Here is a 24,096-nt window from a genome sequence, read left to right as displayed (position 1 = left end):
CTCGGAAGAATTCTCGTGTAGAACTCAGACCTCACTCCATCTAACATCCCATCCAACCATGGCATATTTTACCTATAGTAGTTCAAAGACGAATATTGCCAAAATTAGGGCTATTCCATTAATACCATCCCCTCCACTTCATCAAGGCTTATTCCTTGAAGCCAGATATTGTCTTTGCCCGCAACTACTCCTGGAGGCTATTCTAAGAACCTTAAATCCTCTGATGGTTCGAAACCTTTCATTCTAATTTTCAAGTCTAAATTCCTGATGGCAGTTTATATCCATTTGTTTTTGTGTTCATTCGTACTATCTTTAAAATAATTTCCTCATACCGCCTCCCTGGTAGTTGCTTTGTGTCTTACTAATCTATTTCAGCAGTTTCTTTGAAGGGGTCAACCAAACATTATGGAACAAGGGAGATCGCAGTGACATAGGTTGTACTTAGATTTCAGAAAGCCTTTGACAGTCACCTACTCTCCTCCCAAAGCGCTTCTCTGACATAAATTAAGTCTGTTATGGGTAAAGAAGGGAAGATCCTTCCTGGAGTTGAGAAACTGTAAAGTTCCGGAACAAAGGGTAGGAAATTAATTGGTAATTCTCAGAATGACAGGTAACTAAGTGGTGTTTCCCAAGGTTGCAGTTCCTCAGACCAATCCTATTTTCAAACTTATTCTAAATTTATTCGAGAAAGGGGTAAACCAGGAGTCGCAACCTTTCAGTTGGTGGCTGCCAACGTCCTCATGTATTACCACTTAATTTAAGGTTTGCATGCCAGTGATTAAACATCTGTTTAAAACATTTTTTAGAAGGTCTCTTCTATAAGTCTATAAATCAATATAACTAAACTATGCTGATGTCAAAGTAAATAGGTTTTACAAATGTTTACGGAAGCTTCATTTAAAATTAAATAAATTCAGAGCCCCATCTACAGTCGGCCAGAAACCCAGGCCAGTGCTGAAGTACACTGAAAAATCAGCTCACATCACTTCGCACCATAGCCAATGGTTGCCTACCCTGGGTAAACAGTTGACAGAGCGTGGCAAAGTTTGGCAGATTTAAATACTAAACCAGACCAAAGCAGGACGTCGAAGAACTTCAAAGATCTCACAAAATAAGTATGACTGGCAACAAAATGCAAAATAGTAAATTTAATTTGTACAATGGAACATAATGCCACATTGGAAAAAAATAACGCAACTTCTAACATAACAATATGCATGTGGGCTTCATTTATTCACAGAGTCAGGAAAAATCTTTGTGTCTCCTTTATAGATAGATACACAGTAAGATTAGGGGGAGAGCAGCCCAAGGTTTGCTTAATTCACTTTTTCACAGCAAGAGCCTGGTGAGAATGGAGGACGATCAGGAAGATGACCCCTGGAAGCCGTGTTGGAAGGAAGATTTGCAGGAGGCAGGGGGTCACCTCAGGACAGGGGGCCCGGAGAAGGGCAGGACAAAGTAACCTTGGGGTGGGGTAACCGAGCGAAGGATTCGGGGGCAGTGAACTCTGCCCAAGCCACAGCAGAGCCGCAGGGGAGCATGGCACATGGGTAGGGCTGGCTGCCCCCACGTGCAAGGCCTCCTGGCAGTGCCAGTGGCCCCCGCCAAGACCCCAGGCCAGGGGTGGACGATGGAACCTGGGGCCCTTGGCCGGGCGGCTTTGTCCTTCGGGGGAGTGGGGCTTTGGTGCCCGCTCCGGTTTTGTGGTGGCTGGTGAGGCTGCCCACAGAGCTGGGGCAAAACAGTGGCAGTGTAAAGCTGCGCCTGTCTCTAGGGAGGCCTCCCCCAGCCCTCAGTGCTCTAGCCAATGAGAGAGGAAAGAGACACTGTCCTTTTAAGAGCCCGTAGGCAGGGAATAAGACACTGCCCCTTTAAGAGCCCGCGGGCAGGGAATGAGACACTGCCCCTTTAAGACACCCCCGGCGCTGTTTCTTTAACGGCAAGAGCACGGCCGCTAGACGTATCGCGCCTGCGCAGCGTGTCTTTCCCGTCCGGCGGATGGGGGGGGGGTGGCCTGCGTGGTGACGTCATGTGCGTGTTCCGTGACGGCGAAGCGTGCGTACCGAGGGGCGGGGCTCGGAGCCGGAGTGGGGTCCGCGCGGGGCCTCCCTGGCGGTGGGAGTGTCCGCGCTGCTCACCATGTTCCGCAACCAGGTGAGAGGCCGCCCGGGCTGCGACCTTTGACCTCTGACCCAAGTCCGTGGGTTACTTCTCCCCCCCTCCCAGAGCCCCAACTTCCTTCTCGGTCACGGGGGGCTGGCGGGCACGAGGTTCTGGCGGGGCTCGGGCCGGAGGGCGGGATCTGGGGAGGTGCGGGCCGAAGGGGAGCGCTTTGTGGGAGGCATGGGGTGGGATATGTCTTTAGGGGAGATGGGGCTGGGGGACACGGAGTTCTGGGGTGAGATGGGCCAGGGTGTGTGTCGGGTGGCATAGGGCTCGCGGGAGCACAGGGTTTTGGGGGCATGGGCTGGGGGTCTCTGAGGGTGTGTAAGGTTGTGGGGGGCTTGAGCAGGGGGAGTGTGGGGTGATATGGGGTTCTGGGGTGTGTGTTGTGGGGGGGAGGTGCCGGGGAAGGTATAGGCTGGCAGGTGTGTTTTGGGGGTAAGAGATTCAGGGTGTGTGTCTGGGGGGTGCATGAACTGGGTGTTTGTGTTTGGGGGCATGGAGTTCTGGGGGGGTCTCTGGGAGGCATGGGGTGGGAGGTATCTTTTGGGGAGTATGGGCTGGAGAGTCTCTGTAGGGAGGGGTGTGCAGGAGGTATGACTTAGGGAGGAGTTTAGTTGTGTGGGCAATGGGCTACAGGTAGAGAGGAGTCTTTATTGCAGAGTGCCTGGTCCAGTAAGTGACAGTATGGGTTGTGCGTGTGTGGAGAGGGTAAGGGGTTGCCAAGGGCATGGGTCAGAAAGGGATGTGGGGTTGGGAGTTCTCTCTCTGGGGTTGGGGACTATGGGTCTGTGGGATGCTTGTCCAAGGGGGAGGCCCTCCCGCCTTGGAGTGGGGGTGAGTGGCTGAGGAGGTCACACTCAGTGGGTACCCAGGAGGCCTCCCTGTATGGGAACTGAACAGCGATGGAGGCTGTTTCAGAAGGGCAGAGCTAGCTATGCACTTAGGAGGCTGGTGCTTGAAATGCTTGGCTAGGGTGACTGCTTTGTATATGGGCTCTGCAGGCTCGGGCAGGGGGACACACACAGGGTACAGATACTCTGGGCTGGAGTAGGGGGCTCTGAAGGTAAATGTATAGGGTGTGGGCTGGGGCATCTCTCAGAAGGGGGCAGCATGTCGGATAGGTTGGGGCTGCCTCTGTGAGATGGCGCTGCACAGTGTGGGCTGGAGACTCTGGTATAGGCTGGGGATGCCATGTAGGGTATGGGCCAGAGCACATCACGGATTTGGGCTGTGGTGCCTTTCTTAGGGAAGTAGATATAGGATATGGGGGGACATGTCTCCGAACAGGAACTACTGGGATACAGGCCCAGGGGCAGCCTTTCTGAGTAAAGTGCGCACATACCCCATATACACCCCAAAACTAGATTCAGATAGCTACTCTGGATATGAGTGCACCAGCTTGGGATCAGAAGTTGGTTTGGGAGGATGCCCAGGATGTTGGCTTATCGGATTGGGCTTGATGATGACTGATTCTATTCTGTCACATGCTATGTTATCTGAAGAGTTATGTGCTTGGCTGGTGGGGCCCTGAGAGTGGAACAGCTTGAAGAAGTATGTGGTTGAATGGAAGGTATGGGGGTGTAAGTTCCTGCTCGCCATTATGTGCTTGGGAGCTGGGACTAGGGGCACACTTGATTCTTACTCAGCTGTCTCGGGTGGGGAAGGCATCTGAGTGGACATGCTTGGTCCATGCCCGGAGGCATGGGTACGTGTGTCATAGTTGTAGGGTGTATTTGTTGCATGGTGTATGTATAGTGCCATGTTTGAGGGGGGTGCATGGGAGGACTATGGGGGTGTGCTTGGTCTGTCATGGGTGGGTGGGGATGAAGGTTCCTTCTATCCCTTGTATTTATGTGGCTCTCATCACTATCACAATCTTTAGTGTATTTATCCTTGCAGCACCTGTGTGAGGCAGGGCTGTGCTATTATCCCCTTTACACAGATGGTGAACAGGCCCCGAGAGACTAAGTGACTTGCCCCAAGATGTGTCAGTAGCAAAGCAGGGAAATTGATCCCAGACTGGCCCCCTAACCACTGGACTGTTGTCTTTCCGCTAGTATTGTCAGAGGAGGTGTGCTTGAAATGGGATGTTTATCTCTGGGGTGGTATTGCCTCATCTAAGGAGGCATGCTTACTAAAGAGGGTGTGTGTAATGGGTATGTGAGAGGGGAGCGATGCCTTACCCATGGGGATGCACTTAGTCCGTGCTTGGGCAGAGGTACCTTGTCTGATGGCCATGGGTGCAGTTTGGAGGTGTGGGGGTGTCTTGGGTTACGCTTACTGTGGGGAGCCTTGTCTCAGGAGTTAGGTTTTGTGTGTGCTGGAGGTGACGTGTCTCTTTTTCCTCCGAAGGGCCACATTTGTGATGTGCTGGTATAGGGAAATGAGATAATCTCCAAGAAAGGATTCAGACAGACAGACTCGGTACCCCAGCTTTGAGCACGAGGTGGCTGAGGGGAGCCCACTTTGGTGATGCTGGTAGGGCAAATAAAACTGTGGCATATCTGGAGGCCTGCTCATTGTTCTATCTTTGCTCTTTTCCAAGTCCCTGGAGGACTGTCCTCTGGATGAAGATGAAGATGCCTTTCAGACCTTGGGCGAGGAGGATGAAGATATCAACCAGTTCAATGATGACACGTTTGGAGCCGGTGCTATTGGTGAGAGCTGCATCTCCCATTCACTTCCCCTTCCTCGTCTCTGCCCCCAGCTCTCCTTCAGGGAATGCCATATCTGGATGGAAATCCCCTCAGTCCTGTCCTTAGCCACCCCACCCCTGCAGCTCCAATTCTGGGTTGCTCCACCCATAGCTCTGCTAATGTCCCTGAGTCCTGAGCCCCAGCTTTCCCTGCTGTTCCAGTCCATTGTTGCCTCGGAGGTGTAATTGGCTGTGGAATAAATGAGTGGCACTAAGGTGCCAGCCCCGTTTCCTTTCTGTGCTTCCTTTGCAGATGATGACTGGCAGGAGGCACATGAGCGGCTTGCAGAACTGGAAGACAAGCCTGCGACAGCTAGAGAGCTGGAAGATGGGGCAGTCAGTGATGAGATGGAGCTGCTAGGGCACCATGAGGAGAACCTGGCTGAGAGGTTGAGCAAGCTGGTCATCGAGAACGAGTTGGAAGATCCAGCCATCATGCAGGCTGTGCAAACCCAGCCTCCAATGCAGGTGAGTGCAGTATTTGTGGGTGGGGGAGGATCCTGGCTGCATGGAATGGATGGAAAAACAGAAGAGCCCTCTCCATGGTAACTCATCATAATCTCTTTTACAGCAGTCAGGAGGCCTTAACTCCAGCATCTGGGATGGATCCGCAGTTCTGAGGCGCTTCCGAGGACCACTTCTCACTCAGGTGCTGTGTCCTGTCTCATTACTAATCCTGCAAAGGGAGCTCAGAGTCTTTCAGGGGAGACATTTGCCTCTCACTTCAGGAATCCCTTTCCTGTGCAGAGCAGAAGCTTTTGCCATCTCCAGGAGCATAAGATTTGCCAGTTCTGTGTCCTGTTGCACTGGATCAGGCCACTAGCCCTTTTTGTCTGGTGTCCTGCTTCCTGTTGCTCGGGTGAGGCTGTGGCCCGGGGGTGCTGGTTGCAGATGCATCAGAGAAAGTTTCAGTTTTCCATTATGTCCTTAGTTTATTCTATTGCACCCCATATCAGGTGGGCGATTCCTACTTGACTTCTGTGAAAGCCAGGTTAGACCCTGAAGTATGAAGAGCCTTTTTGCTCTGGAAACTGACTCTAAGATAGTATTGCGGAGGGTGGGCCAGCACTTACTTTTTGCTGACTCTAGATCAAACATGATCTATTCATGAGAAATAGTCTTTTAGCTGCCAGCTCCGCCAATTTCCTCTTGGATCTGTGAGCCAAGCTGGGTTGTTTCCTGCTTGTGTACTATCCCTGATACCCCTGCCCCATTTGATAGATGTTACAGGAGTAGTTAAGTTGATGTGGACTCCTCGAGATAAAGATTCTGCCATCACAACTTAGTTAAGAATGCTGATCCTTGAACCAGAATAGAGTCCAACTAATTCTCCTGCGTCTGGGCTGGTTCTGCAGGGCTAGTAGGGCTAAAAAGTAGCAAAAATGTGTGTACTGCCATCAAAGGGAGCAGATAGAACAATAATACGTAGCATGCAGCTCTGCTCTCCCTGAGTGTCTCAACGCTTTGCAGAGCTTGCTAGTGACAGATGTGGTGACAGAGGTTTTGGCTTGTTTTTTGCTTTGCAGTGAATCCGTGGCAGAATCCCAGATAGAACTCAGTCACCTGACTTCCAGCCTAGGGTTTCATACTCTAGGCCAGGACACCTGTCCACTAGATCATAGCTGCAGGTGACACATTAAAGTTCCCCAGAGAGCATTTGCTTTCCTGACTATCCTCCCCCTGTTTCTCATTAGGCAGATTTCCTTGCTCTAGCTGTGCCACGAGTGCCTCTGTTCTCACTGAACACCACTGCGTGCTGGGCTGTACCACTGGCAAGCTGGTAAACTACACACCATTCAAAGTAGCTAACCACTAGCTGTGTTTTCCCCTCCTCCCATGTGCAGGAGATGCCCTCGGTGTCTGTGCTGGAATATGCTATGCTTCAGAAACCCCCGCAGGGCCAGGAGGATGAGCGGGACCTCTCGGAGCGGGCGCTGCCCAGGCGCTCGTCCTCCCCCATCATTGGAAGCCCCCCTGTCAGGGCTGTCCCCATCGGCACCCCACCAAAGCAGGCCACCATGCCCAACTTCATCCAGCAGGTACCTCTGCCCTTCACACTTCTCTGGCAGGAGGAGGATCTGGTCACCATTGTTTCAGGAAAGGGTGGTGGTTCCAGGAAGGAGCAGGGTAGAAATGAGAAAAGGAGGCCCCCAGAAGGTGACAACCCTGAAATTTTTAGGACTGCGTAAGGGAGCCTGCCATTAGTTTTTGCCACCACACAATCTTTAGAGCAGCAACACAGCTGAGTGCGTGCCTAGTCATCTGGGGGAGCTGGCATGTGAAAGCAGCATATGAAGGAGGATCATGCAGGCTCCGGGCACAATCACAATAGGTGAAGAGAGATTAATGGTAGGATGGGTAGGCTTGTCCTCTTAGCTGCTCTGTCCTTTAGGTGCCACAATTGTGCCCGGAGCCTGCATGATCCTCCTTCATATGCTGCTTTCACATGCCAGCAATTGGCAGACGGGGAGGGACATGGCATTGCTGCCCGAAACCAGGTGCTATCCGGCCAGAGTCTTCTCCGGAAGAAACAGTCTGCAGATGCTGATGCTGCTGTGTGTACTGGGGGTCCCCCTCTACCACAAGATGGGGAATTGGGGAAGGTGGAGGGGCTCTACATATGGTACATTGCAGGCTGGTCTGCTTTCTGCTCTGTGATTGAGCCCTGAGTGACAACTCTGTGGGAGGAGCTACCTGGCAGATGTTGGTAAGGAAAGACCCTTAAGACTAAGATCAGTTCCCTTGTTTTGGTTTCCCCCTCCTGATAGATCCTGTGTCCAAAGCCTGTTCACATCCGGGCCCCGATGCAACAGCGTTATCCTTCCCCCTACGGCGAGAGGATGTCCCCAAACCAGCTCTGCAATGTCTCGGTATGGAGTGTCTCATGCTCTGTGTATTCCCAGCCTGACCCCTCACTCTCTAGGTCCCCTGCCTCCAATAATCATTCTTTCTATCATCCCTGAAGTCCATTCTCTATCAATTTCACACCTGGGCCTCTCACTCTGTCTCAGTAATCCTGAAGTCCTTTCCCATAACCATCACACTTGTCCTCTGATCCCTATGTAATGCCATTCCCTTCCACAGATCCAGGTTTCTGTGTCTATATGAACTTTTTCTTAAAGGGGAGTCACCTGGCGTTTAATGTTCTGACTTCCATGTGTCAGCTAGAGATCTCAGCACCTCTTTCCCTTTTCCTGTTCCCCTTAGGCCTGGGTGTATCCCACATGCTGGAAGCTCATGTGCCTATCTCTTGGCCTCTCTGTTACTTATCTGGGTGTAACTGTGGTCTGTCATTTTCTCTCTGATCCGAGTGTATCTGGAGCATGCACCTGTTGAATGTCCACGTTGGGTTGATTGGTTCTTTGTTTAGAAGTAGTGTTTCCTTTTTGCTCTTCCATTTTCTTTCCCCAGAATTCTTCTCTCCTGGGCCACCCGTTCCCTCCCAGCGTCACACCTGTTTTCACCCACCTTCAGAGAGCGCAGCTTCTAGGAGGAGCACAGGTAAAGCTCTGACTATTCCGTCTTGTTCTCCGTTTTTCCTCAACAGCTCCTTGTGTGCGTTGCGTTGTCCTCCGGTGTTTATGTCCTTTGTTGTGTTTGCATGGCTGTCTCTGTGCTGCTCTTTCTCATACAGTTGCTGGTGGCTCCCATTGCCTGCTCCCCCAGATGACTAGAGCTGTGCCACTCAGTCTTGTCTGTCCCACTCTCTCTGTCATAATGGTAACGTTTGTGGTGGTCTCCCACCCCCCCCCAACTTTGCAGGCTGGACGAATGTCTCCCAGCCAGTTTGCTCGTGTCTCTGGACTTGTTGGCAGCCCCCTCACCTCCATGAACCCCAAGTTGCTTCAAGGCAGAGTTGGGCAGATGATGGCTCCAGCCAGTGGGTTCCGTGCCTTTTTTGGGGCGCCACCCCCTCCCGCGCCACCCTCATCCCAGCAGCAGCACCCTCCATGTCCTGGATCCCACTTGCAGAACCTAAGGTACGACACTTATCCTCTGTCTCCTATCATTGAGCTCATAGCATCGAATCTGAGAGTCTGTGTTGACTTTCTCTGGAGATGACAGACCTGAGATTACAACTCTCTTCTCTAGGCCTCACCCGCAGATGTTCAGACCAGATACAACTCACCTTCACCCGCAGCATCGGCGGCTCTTACATCAGAGACAGCAGCAGAACAGGAAGTGAGTACTGGAATCACCTGCATTCGGGGGGTGGGAGTGGTAATGAACTCCATTGGGGGATGAGAAGACTCACCTGGGTTTGAGTGCTGGAGAAGGAGGATCTCTCTCTCTTACACACACACACACACCCCCCCCTTGGGGGTCTCCTAGGAGTTCATGCTCCCCACAGTTGGGTGTGGCCTCTCAAGAGCCATCCTGCAGTGCAGGCCGTTATCCATGTCTCTTCTCCACTGTGCCCTTTCTGTGTCTTCTGAATTTTTCTGGGTCCTCCCACCAGCCAGCACCGGAGTCTGAATGGCTCGGCAGGGGATCGAGCTGGCCACCGGAGCAGCCATCAGGAGCAGCTGCGAAAGGACCCCTATGCCAATCTCATGTTGCAGCGGGAAAAGGACTGGGTATCAAAGATCCAGATGATGCAGTTGCAAAGCACTGACCCTTACCTGGATGACTTCTACTATCAGGTAAATGCTTTGCACTCACTAACAGAGCCATCCTGACCTAGCTTCCATCTAGGGATGAGCTTGGCTGTCTCAGTGGCTACTAGCCTACTGTGCTAATCTCCTGTCTGCAGTACCTGCACCCCCAGATAAGTGACTGCTGGGAGGGTGGCTGCAGCTGAGCTCCCAGTATAATGCGGTTAGCTGGCTCTGTAACTGTGCTTCAACACTCACCCTTCACCCCTTACACCTGTGCCACTACACTGCCTACATCCTCTCAGGCTGGCTTGTCAGCCCCAGCAGCTGTGGGACTCTGTGTGATGGCCCATTGGTTCTAGGGGCTTAGCTGCCCATGGTTTCTCTGTGCTGGGATCCTAACCACCACCACCACCACCACCTCCTCTTCCCTTTTGTCTCAGAATTACTTCCAGAAGCTGGAAAAAGTGTCAGCGGCGGAGGAGATGCACGGTGATGGCCCCAAGAAAGAACGTACTAAACTCATCACACCCCAGGTGGCCAAGTTAGAGCATGCCTACAAGCCAGGTAAATGTCCCCTCCCTCAAGCAGCATCTTGAGCTGGTGGGAGGTAGATGGGCCAGCAGGGAACTGACAGACCTGTGGTGATGTATTGGTCGTCAACTAGCATCTCATTCCCTAGTTGTACTGTTCTTTTAATGGTGGAGGATAATTACCCATCATGGGCATAGGGGCAGAAGAACCGCTGTAGACTCGCTCTGGAGAGGGCTGGCGTTGGGGACAGCTGCAGGGATTCCTTGGGGAGGGCAGGGAGAGATCAGGGTTCTCTGGGGCATTGGTGCGGAGGCAGGGTGAAGCTGGAGGAGTTTGTGTGTAAGATTTCTCAGGTGTATAGAGGAGCAGAGGCTTGGGTTGATGACTCCATCCACATTGCTATTTCTTTGTCCTTGCAGTGCAGTTTGAGGGTTCGCTGGGGAAGCTCACAGTCTCCAGTGTAAATAACCCCCGGAAAATGATTGACGCTGTGGTGACTTCCCGCAGCGAGGACGATGTAAGTAATAGCAGATGTGGCTGCCGTCCACAGCCTGGGCCCTTTCTTTCCACCCAGGGTTCGGTCCTCCTCTCTCTTTCTGACACTGCTTTTGTTCCATGCTCCACCTCGGCCTACCTTACTCTCTTTCCCTAGGAGACGAAGGAGAAGCAGGTTCGAGACAAGAGACGTCAGACCCTCGTCACCATTGAGAAGGTGAGCGTGAGATGAGACGACACCACCACCACCCTTTGCTCCGCAGCGAGAGTGAACCAGGCCAGTGCTCCAGGGGAGCTGCCAAACCCATGTGCAGCAGCTGCCCCTTGGGAAAGGGGACATGTGTCCCCAGTAAGCCATGGGAAAAGCGATCCCCACTTCCCAGACCTCTTTGCTTAGTCAGGCACGCTCTTCACTCTCCAGGCACTGCCTTACTTCTTGCTCTAATCAAAGCTCATAATAAACAATGGAAACAACTTCCCTCTTCATTGCCTGCTTCAGCAGCCAGGCCAAGAAGAGAATGATGGCTTCTCTAGACTGGGGCTGAGGCACACTGACAGCTTGCTGCCGCCCATGCTGTACCCACTCTGGGAATCGACAGCACTCTCTCACAGAGCTTGCTGATCCAGCAGCACTTTCTGGTTCCGAGTCCGCTTGGAAGGCAGTGGCTTCCTGTCCTGGGATATGGGGATAGCAGGGGTTCCTGTGGCTGGCTCTGATCTGGCTGCATGTCATGCAGACGTACAGCCTCCTTCTGGATGTGGAGGACTATGAGAGGCGCTACCTCCTGAGCCTTGAGGGGGAGCGGCCGGCCCTGATGGAGGAGAGAAAGCAGAAGATCTGTGACATGTATGACAATCTGAGGGGGAAAACACCCGGCCAAGAGAGGTGAGGAACATGAGTCTGCTACAGCGCTTTTGGCACTGCAAAGATGTGTGCCACCCCCAGCCTCATCTCCCCACCCATGTGTAGAGAAGGGAGCAGACTGTGGAATTCCTCCCTCATTTGCTTCGGGATGGGGTGAATTTCTACAGTCCATTCCTCATACTCACACGTGTGGGGCAGCCCCCTTTCTAGTAATGGGCTCACTGAAACAGCAAGGGAACTCTCCTTGGGGTGCTGCCCCCCTTCAGTTGGAAAGGTGGAGTAGGAAGAGGCCGAGGCACTTGGTGGTGGCTCGTGCCCAGTCCTGCCTGGAGTGAGGCCTCTTCACCAGTTCATACGCGGGGCAAGGTCTCTTCCAGGAAACATGGGAGAAACCAGGCAGAGAACCGAGGAGGTCCTGGGCTGAGGAGGAAAGTGTGACCAGGGCAGCCCCCACGGAAGGATTTTATTGTCACCCTCATCTCTCACATTCACAGGCCCTGTAGGGCCTGCACCTTTAGTCCTTGGGGATAGTAAGCAAAGCTTTTGTTGTGAAGAGAAGGTAGATGTGTATTTCATGGGCATGGTGGGGCAATGCTACTCGGGCCCTGGATGCGAGGAGGTGGGTTGGTGGGCAGTGCTGGAGGGCCCTGGGTGCAAGGGGATAGCGTGGGGGCTGTGCTGCGCTGCGCAGGCCCTGGGTACAAGGCTGGGGGCGGTGCTGCATGGGCCCTGGGTGCAAGGCTGGGGGCAGTGCTGCACCGGGCCAGAGATGCGGGGTAGAGGCGGCGGTGCCGCATCAGCACTGGATGCAGGGTGGAGGTGGTGGAGCTGCAGGCCAGAAGTGCAAGGGGGTGGGGGCAGTTGCAGTGCTGCACAGGCCTGGGCGGAGTGATTCTCTTCTCATGTCTCCCCCCTCCCTTCCACAAAACAAAAAGTTGATTTCTGCCCAAGCCTGGAAAACTTCAACCCTGTAAATGATGAGGAGCTAACACATGTGGGGAGGGCTCAGCATGGAAACTCTTATGTGACTTTAGCTAGAGCTGTCATTGTTGTCCCTGTTATAATCTACTAAAAGGAAGCTTGAAAGCACGAAGCAGTATTGTGTGATTTATTTTTTTCCCCCATGTGCTTCCCTTCAGGCCAGATTGGCGATGCTTTTGGGAAGGGGTTCTTTCTGGCTGGGGAAAAGTCACAATTAAATGCAGGCCCATGTTACAGGGACGTGGGATCTCCTGTGAGTCACTTGCGTACACCTACTGTGAACTAAAGGGTCATTCTTATATCTGGCTTATGACAGTCCAAATGTTCTCCTCTTGGTAGGCCAAGTGACGACCACTTTGTGCAAATCATGTGTATCCGGAAAGGGAAGCGTATGGTTGCCCGGATCCTGCCCTTTCTGTCCACGGAGCAAGCGGCTGACATACTCATGGCAACAGCCAGAAACCTGCCCTTCCTGATCAAGAAGGATGCTCAGGATGAGGTAACCAAGGAGGCTGTGGCAAAAAGAACTTCCATTCAGGTTGTTGGTATGAGTTGTCTGTTTGCATCTTGGAGGCAGCATTGTCCAATGATCAGAGCAGGGGACTGAGAATCCGAACTCCTGTCTTCACTCTCTGGCTCATTGTATGAACATGGGGAGTTGCTTTGCATATCTGCAAATCCATGAATGGGGGGTAATAACTGACTGATCTCTACGTAGTATTCCTGGCTTCATATGGGTTTATGAGGATTCAATATTTAATGTTTGGGAAAGTGTTTTATGATCCTTGGACAGGATGGTCCAGTTAGATATGCAGATGTCCATTGTGCACCCATTTTCATCACACACTTAACTCTCCCAGAAATTCTCCCTCTAGATTGAAACTGGCCATGATTGTCCAAAGGTAGAAAGTGAAAGCTTGAGGAAAGTCCCCAGACAGTTAGCATATTTCTTTCCCTACTTTCATAGACTATCTCTTTACTAGAAACATTACAGCGACATAGCTGTGGTGTTGTCACTGTAGTGTAGACGCTTATTATGGCAACAGAAGGGGTTCTTCTGTCGCTGTAGTTAATCAGTGAGAGCTGAGCGGTGGAAACTGGGTTAATGGAAGAATTCTTCCATTGACCTAGCAGCACCTATGACAGGGCTTAGGTTGGTTTATCAATGTCACACAGGGCATGACATTTTTCACAGCCCTGAGCAATGTACAGTAACTGCTCACTTAACATTGTCCTGGTTAACGTTGTTTCGTTGTTATGTTGCTGATCTATTGGGGAACAAGCTCTTTAAAGTTGTGCAATGCTCCCTTGTAACCTCATTTGGCAGCTGCCTGCTTTGTCCACTGCTTGCAGGATTCTCTGGAAGAGCAGCCCCTCCTTGTGGGGATTGGAACTAGCCCCCCTTCCTCCATCAGCTCCCTTTAAATTCCCTGTAAGGTATGTGGCTTGACAGCTGCCCAGCAGCAGTTCAGCTGTCCCTCCCTATACTGCTGCGCTGCTCCTGACTTGCCCTCTGCTTTGGAGCTGCTCCCAGGAGCTTGCTGCGGGAGGGGAGGAGAGGGGGTGCTGATATCAGGATGTCCCCCTTCTCCTGCCTCCCGTGCTCTGTACTCCCTCTCCTCAAAGCAGAGGACAGGGAAAAGGAGGGAGCTGGCTGGAAGCTGTTGCTTCCTGTCTGAACTGGCTGATCTGCTTAAAAGGGTAATGTACTTGAAGTGGTATCAGCATACTTAAAGGGGCAATGCATGTCCATCTCTCTCTCTCTCTCTCTCATGCACGCACCCGCCACACCCCCCCAGCACTTTGGAAAGTCGGCACGTGTGCAGCCGTGCATGTGCTGTCAGGAGGAGAGAGTGGTGCGCTCCAGCTGAATAGCATGGGCTCATCATCATGTTCAGTTTTTGCAGGGAAGTGTTTGCAGCTACTGCTTTGCATCTATTGTATTTCCTCCCTCCTGCCTCAGTACATGCTACATTAATAACAGTGTATTAACCCTTGAAGGCTCAGCCGAGTTCTGGTTAATCATTTAGCAGCAAGGCATTCCCTGGGAAATATCTCACCCTCTTACTCCACCACGTCAACCAAGCTTCACAATCATTCATTGCTGTGTACAATATTAAACTATTTAAAATTGTTGAAAAGTTAGACTGTATATGTATAGAATGTCTTTTGTCTGGCAAAAAAATTTTCCCTGGAACCTAACCCCCCCCCCCCATTTACATTAATTCTTATGGGGAAATTGGATTCACTTTACATCGTTTCGCATAAAGTCGCATTTTTCAGGAACAGAACAACAGCGTTAAGTGAGGAGTTACTGTAGGTAAACTGATCTAACTTTGAAGTATAGACCAGCCCTAAGGAGGTACATAGTTATTGCTTTAAAGGAGATTGTGGGGGAAGGAGAATTGGACTCATTTCCTTCATTGCTGCTTTATGAAGTATAAAGGCAGCCTGAAAGACTATTACTTGTTTTACACTAGCAATATTAGGTTTGTCTATCCTGTCCCTTCCTGGAAAACTCTATGGACTACTAGAGAACTAATAGGGTTATGACATAACTGGAAGGTCTTTTGGGCAGCGATCATCCTGTTTTATGTTTGTGTCTCCTAGCACAGTGACCTCTGTGCTACCATGATACAGATGATAATCCTCAGTATCAAGGAAGAGGGAAAGAATTTTTGTTAAACTGAGCATTTTGTTTTAATTAATACAAACACTTGCCAAATAATTGAGAGAGAGAAGTTTGTAGAAGACTCAACACCTGCGTTCCTTCAACTGAGGAATGAGAGCACTCCCACTTAAGTTTTTTCTCTAAGGAGACATCTAGCAGAAACAGGAAAGACCAGTATTTCTAAGGTAAAAAGATGAGCTGGAAAAAAATTTAAAAGAAAACGAGAAGTCTTTCAGACCTGTTTCAGACTTTTTTTAAAAAAAAAAGTGAAAAAAAGCATTATTATTATTATTATTTAAAATACAGTTTAAAATGGAGAAATTCTCAAAAAGAGCTGAACTTAAAAGGTCAATGCTTTTTCCACCCTTTGAAGAAGTGTCAGCTGTTTTATGGGACACATGGAAAGTAATGGAGTTGAGAGATTGAAAATTCACTTCTGCTTATGCAAAGTTCAGTTTGATCTCGGAGTTGTTGTTTATGTGGCTGCGAAGGAGAGTAAATACAAAATATCACTTGATACCCTTCCTGAGGGGCTAGAGGGAGTCTCTATTTCCAGGTACCTGACTGAAAACCTATGGAATTAATAACAGTACAGGGCTTTTAATAAAGCAATAGAGACCAGAGTGAAATCACTAGTGAGGCCATTTGTTCGTTTTTTGCTGATTTTTTTTAAAAAAGGGAAATGAAATGCAAAGACCTCAAAGTTTAACCTCAATCATGTATTTACAAGTACTCAAACATCAAGAACTGTCAAAACAAAAAACACCAGGTCTTGGAGTAATGTTAGCCACGCTGAATATGAGGTGCATTTCAGAATGCTAGTGGGATCAGGTATTGAGGGCACGTGCTGTGCTGTGCTGTAACCCGCTGAAAGATTCAGAGGCCAGTCTTCAGTGCAAAGAACAGGGATCAGGAAATAAATCCGGTTCAGATAAAATAAGAATCCTCCCTCAACATTCACCCAAACCCATACTGAACCAGATCCTTTTTCTGAGGCTTTCTCAGAACAAATCGTCAGCAACAAGTGAAATGAGGGAATATTAGTAGCATGATTCCATTTGTATTGCAGCAGCACATAGAAGCCTTTGGTGTGATTGGAGTCCTATTGTTCTGGGTGCTGCACAAACACATAGACAGTCCCTGGCTTCAAACAGTGACAATCTACATCAGGGATCGGCAACCTTTCAGAAGTTGTGTGCAGTGTCTTCATTTATTTGCTTTAATTTAAGGTTTCGTGTGCCAGTAATACATTTTAACATTTTTAGAAGGTCTATTTCTAGAAGTCTATAATATATAACTAAACTATTGTTGTATGTAAAGTAAATAAGGTTTTTTAAATGTTTAAGAAGCTTCATTTAAAATTAAATTGAAATGCAGAGCCCTTTGGACCGGTGGCCAGGACCTGGGCAATGCGAGTGTCACTGAAAACCAGCTCGCATGCCGCCTTCGGCTCCCGTGCCATAGGTTGCCTACCCCGATCTACATAGACAAGATCGTGTAGGAGAACTTAATAATGTGTAGCCACCCGTCTCATCCTAGAGGTGATGCTGTCACTTCATTCCACGCAGGCAAACATCCCATTACTACTTTCCCTTCAGTTCCTGCCCATCTTTTCTCTCTCCTGTTTTGTTAACCATCTCCACTCTGTGTCACCTGGATAACTGGATTTACTCAAAAAAGGAATGCTCTTGAGAGCCCTTGCCCTGCTCACCAATAGGAAATGATACCTGGATTCAGTCCTGTGGTCCCTTCTGGACCCTGAGGAGCTCCCTGCCTAGTCAGCTGTCTATGACTGATGTTGCTGTTCTCTCCCTCAGGTGCTGCTGTGCCTGTTGAGGCCCTTCTCTCTCGTTCTCTATCATCTTCCGTTGGGGACGGTCACCAGCCTTCTGCAGCAGCTAGCGAACCTACCTCAGAGCGCCACGGTGCCAGCACCTGCCAACCTGCACCTGACAGCTGTGCTCCAGAACAAGGTGCCTACGCCTGAGCTATCGCTGAGCACTGTGAGAGGCTGCAGCATCTACATGCCCATTCCCTTCACTGCTGGGAACTGATTTGGGTATAGACATATCTGGTACCCTCAGAGTGTGGGAGATGCTAGAGACAGTTCCCCTTCCTTGATTCTCTCCTTTCTATTTTTAACTGGAGGTTTCCCTCATTAGTCCAGATACCCTCCACCCAATAAGAGGGTGAGAGAGCTGGTCCCCTTCTCCACTCAGGTGTGGAAACTCCCTAAATGTGATTCTTGAACCTAGAGACAGGCCAACAACTCATTGAGAGGCTGCCCTTTCTGACCAGCAGTTTCCTTGGCAGGAGAGGTAGCGCCGAGCTAACTGGCACTGGAGTCTCCTGCATTGAATTGCAGCAACAGGCATGGATGGGCAAGGAGCTAAAGGAGTGCGAAAGGGTGTAAAATCTTCCTGCAGAGCACTTCCACTGTCTCCCCTCTCCTTGTACTGCACAGCCAGAGTGAAAGACACCTTAGAAGTACCACCAGTTGGATGTGCACATGATAGGAGTCTTGCTCCTAGTGCATCCCTTCCTCATTGTAGGGTCTGTTTCCGTGGTCTTCACTGCTTTTGCTTTAATGGTAGATAAGGCTGTATAACGCTCCTGGGGCCTGCAACGTATCAGTTACTTTCTCCAAGAGTCATTTGGTTCCAGAGGAGAATTAATGTAAAGCATGAATCCTAGAATTATATAAGCTTGCCATCTCCAAAAGCTTGCTGAACAGATCCTAGTGGCCCTCCAACCAAGGCAATTAATGTGCCAAAGCACAATGGTGCTGGCTGTAATTCAGTGCCGAGGCTGCACAATTCCAATAGTGCTGTTCCACCTTGCAGTTTACTGCCCCAGAACAGCATGCTGCTCCCAAGCCTGTCCAGCACCCTTTGTGCTTTGACCGGCTTGGGAGCAGCATGCTGTTCTGGGCAGTATGCTGCAAAGGTGGAACAGAGCTATGGGAATTGTACACCCCCTGCATTGAATTACAATCTTTGATGAATCTGGGAATAGGCTGCTTCTGGGTAGGGGGAGTGTCTCCTTTGATTAAACCCGGCACAGCAGCGGAACCAGAAAAGTATAACGGGGCTATTACAGACAGACGGGAAACCAAGAAGCACATGTTCAGAAAGCTGAAGGGAAAGAGAAGACAGTTGTAGCAAGGCAACACTCACGTTTCCAATCCTGCCCAGTGTCGCTCTTGCACAGTCTCGGGCTAAGCATGTTAGGTAGATGGTTTGTGTCTTAATCTGACTTCTTTCCTCTTTTTATTGTTAGTAAGTCTTGTATCTATGACTAGGGCTCCCAGGTGCTGTGGTAATACAAATAATAAATACTCTGAAAACAGTGCCTGTGCTGGAGTAGACCTCAGAGATGCTGGCTGCAGTCAGAATGGGCACGGGGAAAGGCAGAGGCCAGAAAAGGGGAAGTGAAGGCTCCAAACTCAGGAGCAGGAAATGTGGTGGTACAGCAGCACCAGGAAGAGAGAAGAGCCTGCCTGCTGTGGGTCAGGCCCAGAGTCGTCCCCTCCTCCATGCATGTGCTGTCGTACTTATCTCTCTGCAGTTTGGCCTGTCCCTGCTGTACTTGGTTCTGAGTCGTGGGGAGGAATTGCAGAATTCCAGTGCTGCTATGGAGCTAATGCAGGACAACCAGTGGTGAGTCCCAGCTGCATCCCTTAGCTGTGTCCCTCCTTTGAGGACAATGCATGTTGACCAGTGGTGAGTAGAGCATACCCTGGATCAGGGTAGAAACTGAGTAATATGGCCTCCTGACAGCAGATGGGGCTTGGTCTAGTAGTCAGAGCATAGGATTAGGATTTGGAACAGAACCCAAAACTCCCCAGCCAGACGATTCCAGGCTTCTTATTGGTGTCTTGCTGACGGGGGGGGGGTCTGTTACTTACAAAGCTTCTGTGCATCCAGGAACTGATATTCAGTGGTTCTCTCTGGGCCTGCTTTGGAGTTACAGTTGTGCAGGAGGTGAACCCCACTGAAGGAGTCTAACTTCCTCCTAGGAAGGGGGATACTTCCTGGCTCCCAGGGGAACATTCTGCATTGGAGTCCAGAGAGCCACAGAGGCACCACAGTGACTGTGCATAGTTTTGCTGAATGCAGTCTCTGGCTGAATCATGGGACTCCAATGACTGAAAAGGATTTAAGATCATAGAGGGAAAACAACTGAACATGAGCTTCTAGTATGATGAAGGAGCAAAACGGGATAACATGATTCTTGGATATAGAAACAGCAAGGAGGTGATTCTTCCATCTGTATATGGCATTGGTGAGACAGATAGTGGAACACTTTCTGCTCTTCTGATATTCGCGTTTGTAAAAAAAGATACTGAAAAATTGGAGAGTGCTGAGAAGAACCACAAAGGGCTGGAGAAGATGCTTGATAGTGAGATACTTGAGGAGTTCAACCTGCTTACTTCAATCCAAAAAAGTTCAAGAGGTGACTTGATTACAGCATATCCGCACCTTCATGGAGAGAAGATACTGGGTGCTATAGGAGTCTGTCATCTAAGGCAGAACAAGAACCTGTGGCTGGAAGTTAAAGCCAGAAAAATTCAATTTAAGGCACAATTTTTAACAGTGCAGATAATTAATCATTGGAACAGACGATCCAGGGAAGTGGTAGATTCTCCATCACTTGATGTCTGTCTTCAAATCAAGACAAGAGGCCTTTCTGGAAGTTGCTTTAGTCAAACACAAGTTACTGAGCTCAGCATAGGAGTAACTGCGTGACATTCTTTGGTTTTTGTTATGCGGGAGGTCAGACTAGATGATCTCCTGGTACCTTCTGGCTGGTCAATTGTTAAGGCACTGGGTGTGGCCAAAGTGGTGATGAATCTGGACTCAGATGATTCCCAGAGTTCTTCAGAGTCTGACTGAGCCATTATTAATTAGCTGACTTCTTATAGGCCATCTCAGCTGTCTCTGGGAACTGAACCGTGGCCTACATACCCTACTGCAGGGATGGCCAACCTGTGGCTCTGAAACCACATGCGGCTCTTCAGAAGTTAATATGCGGCTCCTTGTAGAGGCACCGACTCTGGGGCTGGAGCTACAAGTGCCAATTTTCCAATGTACCGGGAGGGGGAGGGAGTGCTCACTGCTCCACCCCTGGGTCTGCCACAGGCCCTGCCCCCACTCCACCCCTTCCTGACCCTTCCCTGAGCCTGCCTTGCCCTTGGTCCCTCCCCACCCCCCCGTGCCTCCGGCACACCACAAAACAGCTGATTGGGAGGCGCTGGGAGTATTGGGGTGGAGCTGATGGGGGGCTGCTGACGTATTACTGTGGCTCTTTGTCAATGTACAGTGATAAATTCTGGCTCCTTCTCAGGCTCAAGTTGGCCACGCCTGCCCTATTGGATCCTCACATGGAGCCTGACTGAGTGATTCTTACATCTCAAAGTGGCATTTCAGCCAAGCTGGTAGAGGCTTTTTGAGCCTTTTCCAGTAGGAACCATTGCGTAGGGTTTCACTAGCACATGATGGTGCTTCTTGACACTTACCCTCTTTCACTCTTTGTTTGGCTTTGGTTTCGTTAGTGACTGCATGGGGAAAAGTTTCCTAGGACTGGCTGCAGCTCTGCCCCTTTCTGGTCTCTGAGTGCACCCCTTAACTGTCAGGCCGTGTGCCTTTACCTGTCTCGGGGTGGAATTTCACCCTTCTCCCACGCTTAGACCAGGCCCTGGACTATAGCACACTGTGTATCCACTGTGCTTACCCAGCAGGTCCAGCTGATTTGAACACTTGTGGTTTTTTGTCTTGGGGGCATCTGATCAGAGGTGAATAAATTGACCATAGAGCCTTCTTAAGCCAAAGTTAACAGGAGGAACAAAGCTTGCAGTAATTACATCGCTTGTGTGCATCTATGCTTTGCTACTTGTGTCGGCAGTGCATGTCCTTACCAGGAGTGCTTGCATCGATTGAACTGTGGGATGGCTCCTGAAAGCCAGCAGCAGTCAATGTAAGCAAGGCAGTGTCTACACTGATGCTGTGTCAACCTAGCTATATTCATATCGACCCTATGCTGCTCATGGAGGTGGAATTATTAAATTGTTATAGTGGGAAGTTATGTTGGCGGGAGCAAAATTTTAGTGTGGACGCTTAGAGTTAGGTCAACATAAGCTGTCTTGTGTCAACCTTGCTCCGTAATGTAGAGCATGGCTTAGTCTGGTTCCCCTGAGCAACTTTCCCTCCTTCCCTCTTATCCTTCTTGAGAGAATCCCATTCTAAATAGCTACAGTCCTTTTGATCTCCCATGTGCATGGGCCACTTCCTGGTCATGATATTGTCTCTTAATGACCCTCAATTGTTTGCAGAGGAATTGCTTATCTGGAGCCATTCTGTTTCTTTCCCGCTTGTTTTGCCTTCTATTCTCTATTAAACTAAACCAATATAGTCATGTAGCAAACACCCAATAACCAGGTCAACATACAGAATTCATAAATTATTACAGAGCATCTTCAATTTGGTCACAACCAGATTCTTCAGTGAAACAGATCCTATATACCATCAAAACCTTGTTGAAACTGCCTGTCTCCATCTGCTGATAGGAGGTCATCTCACAGAATCTAGCTGGGTTTAGGAGAACCCAATTAGGTTATCAGTAGAACTCCCGTTCCTGTGCCTCTTGTCATCCACCTTGACCACCAAATCCTGTTTGGGGCTGATGCAGGGAAGTTCTGTCATGTCGCCACCTGCTCACACCTTCATCTGTGTCCTTCTCCTTGGCAGGACGGAGCTGATGTCCATGGCAACCCGAGAGCTTCTGCGGATCCCTGAAGCAGCGCTGGCAAAGCCAGTATCCACCCCCTCTAACCTGCTGTCCCTTTTTTCTCGCTATGTTGATCAGCAGAAGCTGAACGTATTGGAGACAAAGTTGCAGTAAGTCCGTATTTCTCATCTGGTTTAGTGCTATGTTTGCTGTCCTGCTTCCCTTGTGTAATAACAGGGAGGGGGGCAGGGAGTTGTGCCATGGTAGTGAGGATTTGAGTGACACTCAGCAAGTGAGGAACGGGGAGTCAGGGTCTGTTGTCAGGAGCTGGGTGGAGGTCAGAGATGCTTGGGGGTGGGGAGGAAGAAGTATGGTTGGGGAAGAGGTGGCCAGGAGATATGTAGAGTTAAAAGGGTGTGGAGGGGGAGATTCAGGTGTTCAGCCCCGCTCTCCACAGTTAAACATCAGGGTTTTTAGGAGAGCAGAAAAGCGGGAATTGCCAGCGCTGAACAGGCAGTGAAGGTGGTGGGGATCTCAGTGGTATTAGATGAGGCTTGAATGTCTGCATGTGCTCCAGCCAAGGAGGGGACACTGATCTCCATTACACCTTAGTACTGCAGCTATTTAACTCTTTCTTGTTTCTTCTGCCCTGCCAGGTTAGTGCAGGGGATACGGTAGGAGGTCTTGATGGGTCCTCAATGCCAGCTGCCATCCTTGCCGCCGCCACCACCACCACCACCACCAGAGGATTGCAGTGGAGGAGGGGAGGCAGTTGCTCCCCTGAAGCAAAGCCTTGTGGGATTTTTCGCTTGGATATCTGGCACAGGAGACCTCTCTTTTGCTCTGTGAACTTGGTTGGGTGTGTGTTTGGTTTCTCCTGCCACCCTTCGCTGCTAGGTTGCAATTCGGCATGTCCTTGCTGCGTTCCCATTTCCCTCTGCATCTTCACAACAGCTGCTGCTTTCTCCCGACACAACCCCCTCCCCCCACTACCACATTCAGGCTACTGAGGGACTGATGAGGAACCCACCCTTTTCTCCTTCCTGTCCCCTTTCAATGCAGAAGCCAGATAGCCAAGGAGACAACTAGTTGTGGGGAGAATCCCCATGCACTCTGGAAGGTGGAGTTGGGGGCCTAGAGAGACATCTGTTGCCCAGTGTCTCCTACATCTTTAGGAGGGTGTGACTTTTAGATGATTGGGCTTATGACCCTTTTTTCTTTCTTCAATCTTTGCTCATTGGCTAAAGTTGGCTCCCACCTCTCATATCCAAGCACTGAGTTTTGGTCCCACCCCTCATACTGCACAGGGTGGGCTTTTCTGTTCCAGCTCGGCATGAGCTTGTCGTTCGTTCTGAAGTTGCACAAGCTGGGCTCTCCTGTCACCTGTCCTAGTCCCATGACACAGTGAACACACATCTTTGCACACTTGCCTCGTCTTCCTGAGAATCGTTTTGCACCCCTCTCTCTCACACCTGCCCCTTGGTTCAGGCCCATGCTGTCAAGAGCCCTCCAAGACAATAACCAAGGGGCTTGGCTTTGATCCCTAGTGGATAGAGCCGCTAATCTGAATGAATTTTCCATACCCAACCACTGCTATATCCTGCTGTTTTGCTCCTTTTGGAATGTGGTGGGGTTTTTAATCTTCCTTTGCTTTTAATGACAAAAAAATATTTGCACATGTAGGTATTCTACAACCAGTAAACTCCTCCCTATTATTAACCAGCTGCCCCTCCTCCTCCATCAGCTGCTTTCTCCTAATCCCTCTCTCCCCAAAGTATTCTCCCCTCCAACCAAAACAATTTCCCCAAAACTCCTCTCCCTACCCCCCTGATGCACCCTCCATTTCCCTCACAACTGATCAAGTGGACCGTTCCTTTATTATATTATTCCTTTTTTGTGCTTCCCCCTCCCTCCTTCCCTGCCCCTCGCCCTGTTTTTGGTTCTGATGAAAATAAAAGTTTCTAAATTTACATTTTTATAGGGTATTGTAAATAAAAATGAATTGTATACTTGGGGGAGAGTAGAGTGCTTCCTTCCATTTGGTGGTCTTGTGCCTCTTCGAGCTCTCTCTGTCATCGCAAAGTGCCTTCCAGACAGGCTATCAGCAAATATCTTACCCCTAAAGGCTGAGGTGCAGAAAAGATTTTGATAGAGGGTTCTTTAATTTAGTGATCAAAAGTATAGCAGTAGCCAACATCTGGCACTTGAAGCTAGATATTTTCTGACTGGAAATAAAAACTTGTGCCTCAAAAATGAGGGTAATCAGCCATTGGAATCACTAGCCAAGGGCTGTGGGGGAATTCTCCATCTCTTTGTTGAATCAGAAGTGGACATTTTCCTAAAACAATATGCTGTAGTTCAACCAAAC

At 49.9% G+C, this 24,096-nt stretch overlaps 1 protein-coding gene across 9 annotated transcripts; it reads left to right on the top strand.

Moving 5' to 3' along the window:
• The first annotated feature begins 2,023 nt into the window (after nucleotides 1–2,023).
• Nucleotides 2,024–23,740, top strand: PATL1 (PAT1 homolog 1, processing body mRNA decay factor). Of its 9 annotated transcripts, none has more exons than XM_032766369.2 (19): nucleotides 2,024–2,154; nucleotides 4,712–4,823; nucleotides 5,115–5,329; nucleotides 5,433–5,510; nucleotides 6,706–6,900; nucleotides 7,630–7,731; nucleotides 8,273–8,362; nucleotides 8,624–8,841; nucleotides 8,954–9,043; nucleotides 9,321–9,504; nucleotides 9,900–10,023; nucleotides 10,410–10,507; nucleotides 10,643–10,702; nucleotides 11,223–11,371; nucleotides 12,671–12,830; nucleotides 16,820–16,975; nucleotides 18,570–18,661; nucleotides 21,749–21,898; nucleotides 22,385–23,740. In XM_032766369.2, the coding sequence occupies exons 1-19, from the start codon at nucleotides 2,140–2,142 to the stop codon at nucleotides 22,404–22,406; spliced, it is 2,310 nt and encodes a 769-aa protein (XP_032622260.1). In that variant the 5' UTR covers nucleotides 2,024–2,139; the 3' UTR covers nucleotides 22,407–23,740. The 9 variants fall into 9 exon arrangements, with proteins under 9 accessions (XP_032622260.1, XP_032622286.1, XP_032622250.1 ...); XM_032766359.2 differs by having other exon boundaries at nucleotides 2,040–2,154; nucleotides 5,436–5,510; XM_032766395.2 differs by lacking the exon at nucleotides 6,706–6,900 and having other exon boundaries at nucleotides 2,037–2,154.
• The last annotated feature ends 356 nt before the right edge of the window (nucleotides 23,741–24,096 follow it).

Source organism: Chelonoidis abingdonii, chromosome 4 (genome assembly GCF_003597395.2).
Source record: "Chelonoidis abingdonii isolate Lonesome George chromosome 4, CheloAbing_2.0, whole genome shotgun sequence".
NCBI classification, from domain to species: domain Eukaryota; kingdom Metazoa; phylum Chordata; order Testudines; family Testudinidae; genus Chelonoidis; species Chelonoidis abingdonii.
The sequence above is the reverse complement of the archived record's forward strand: the minus strand, read 5'-3'. Positions and strand labels throughout refer to the sequence as shown.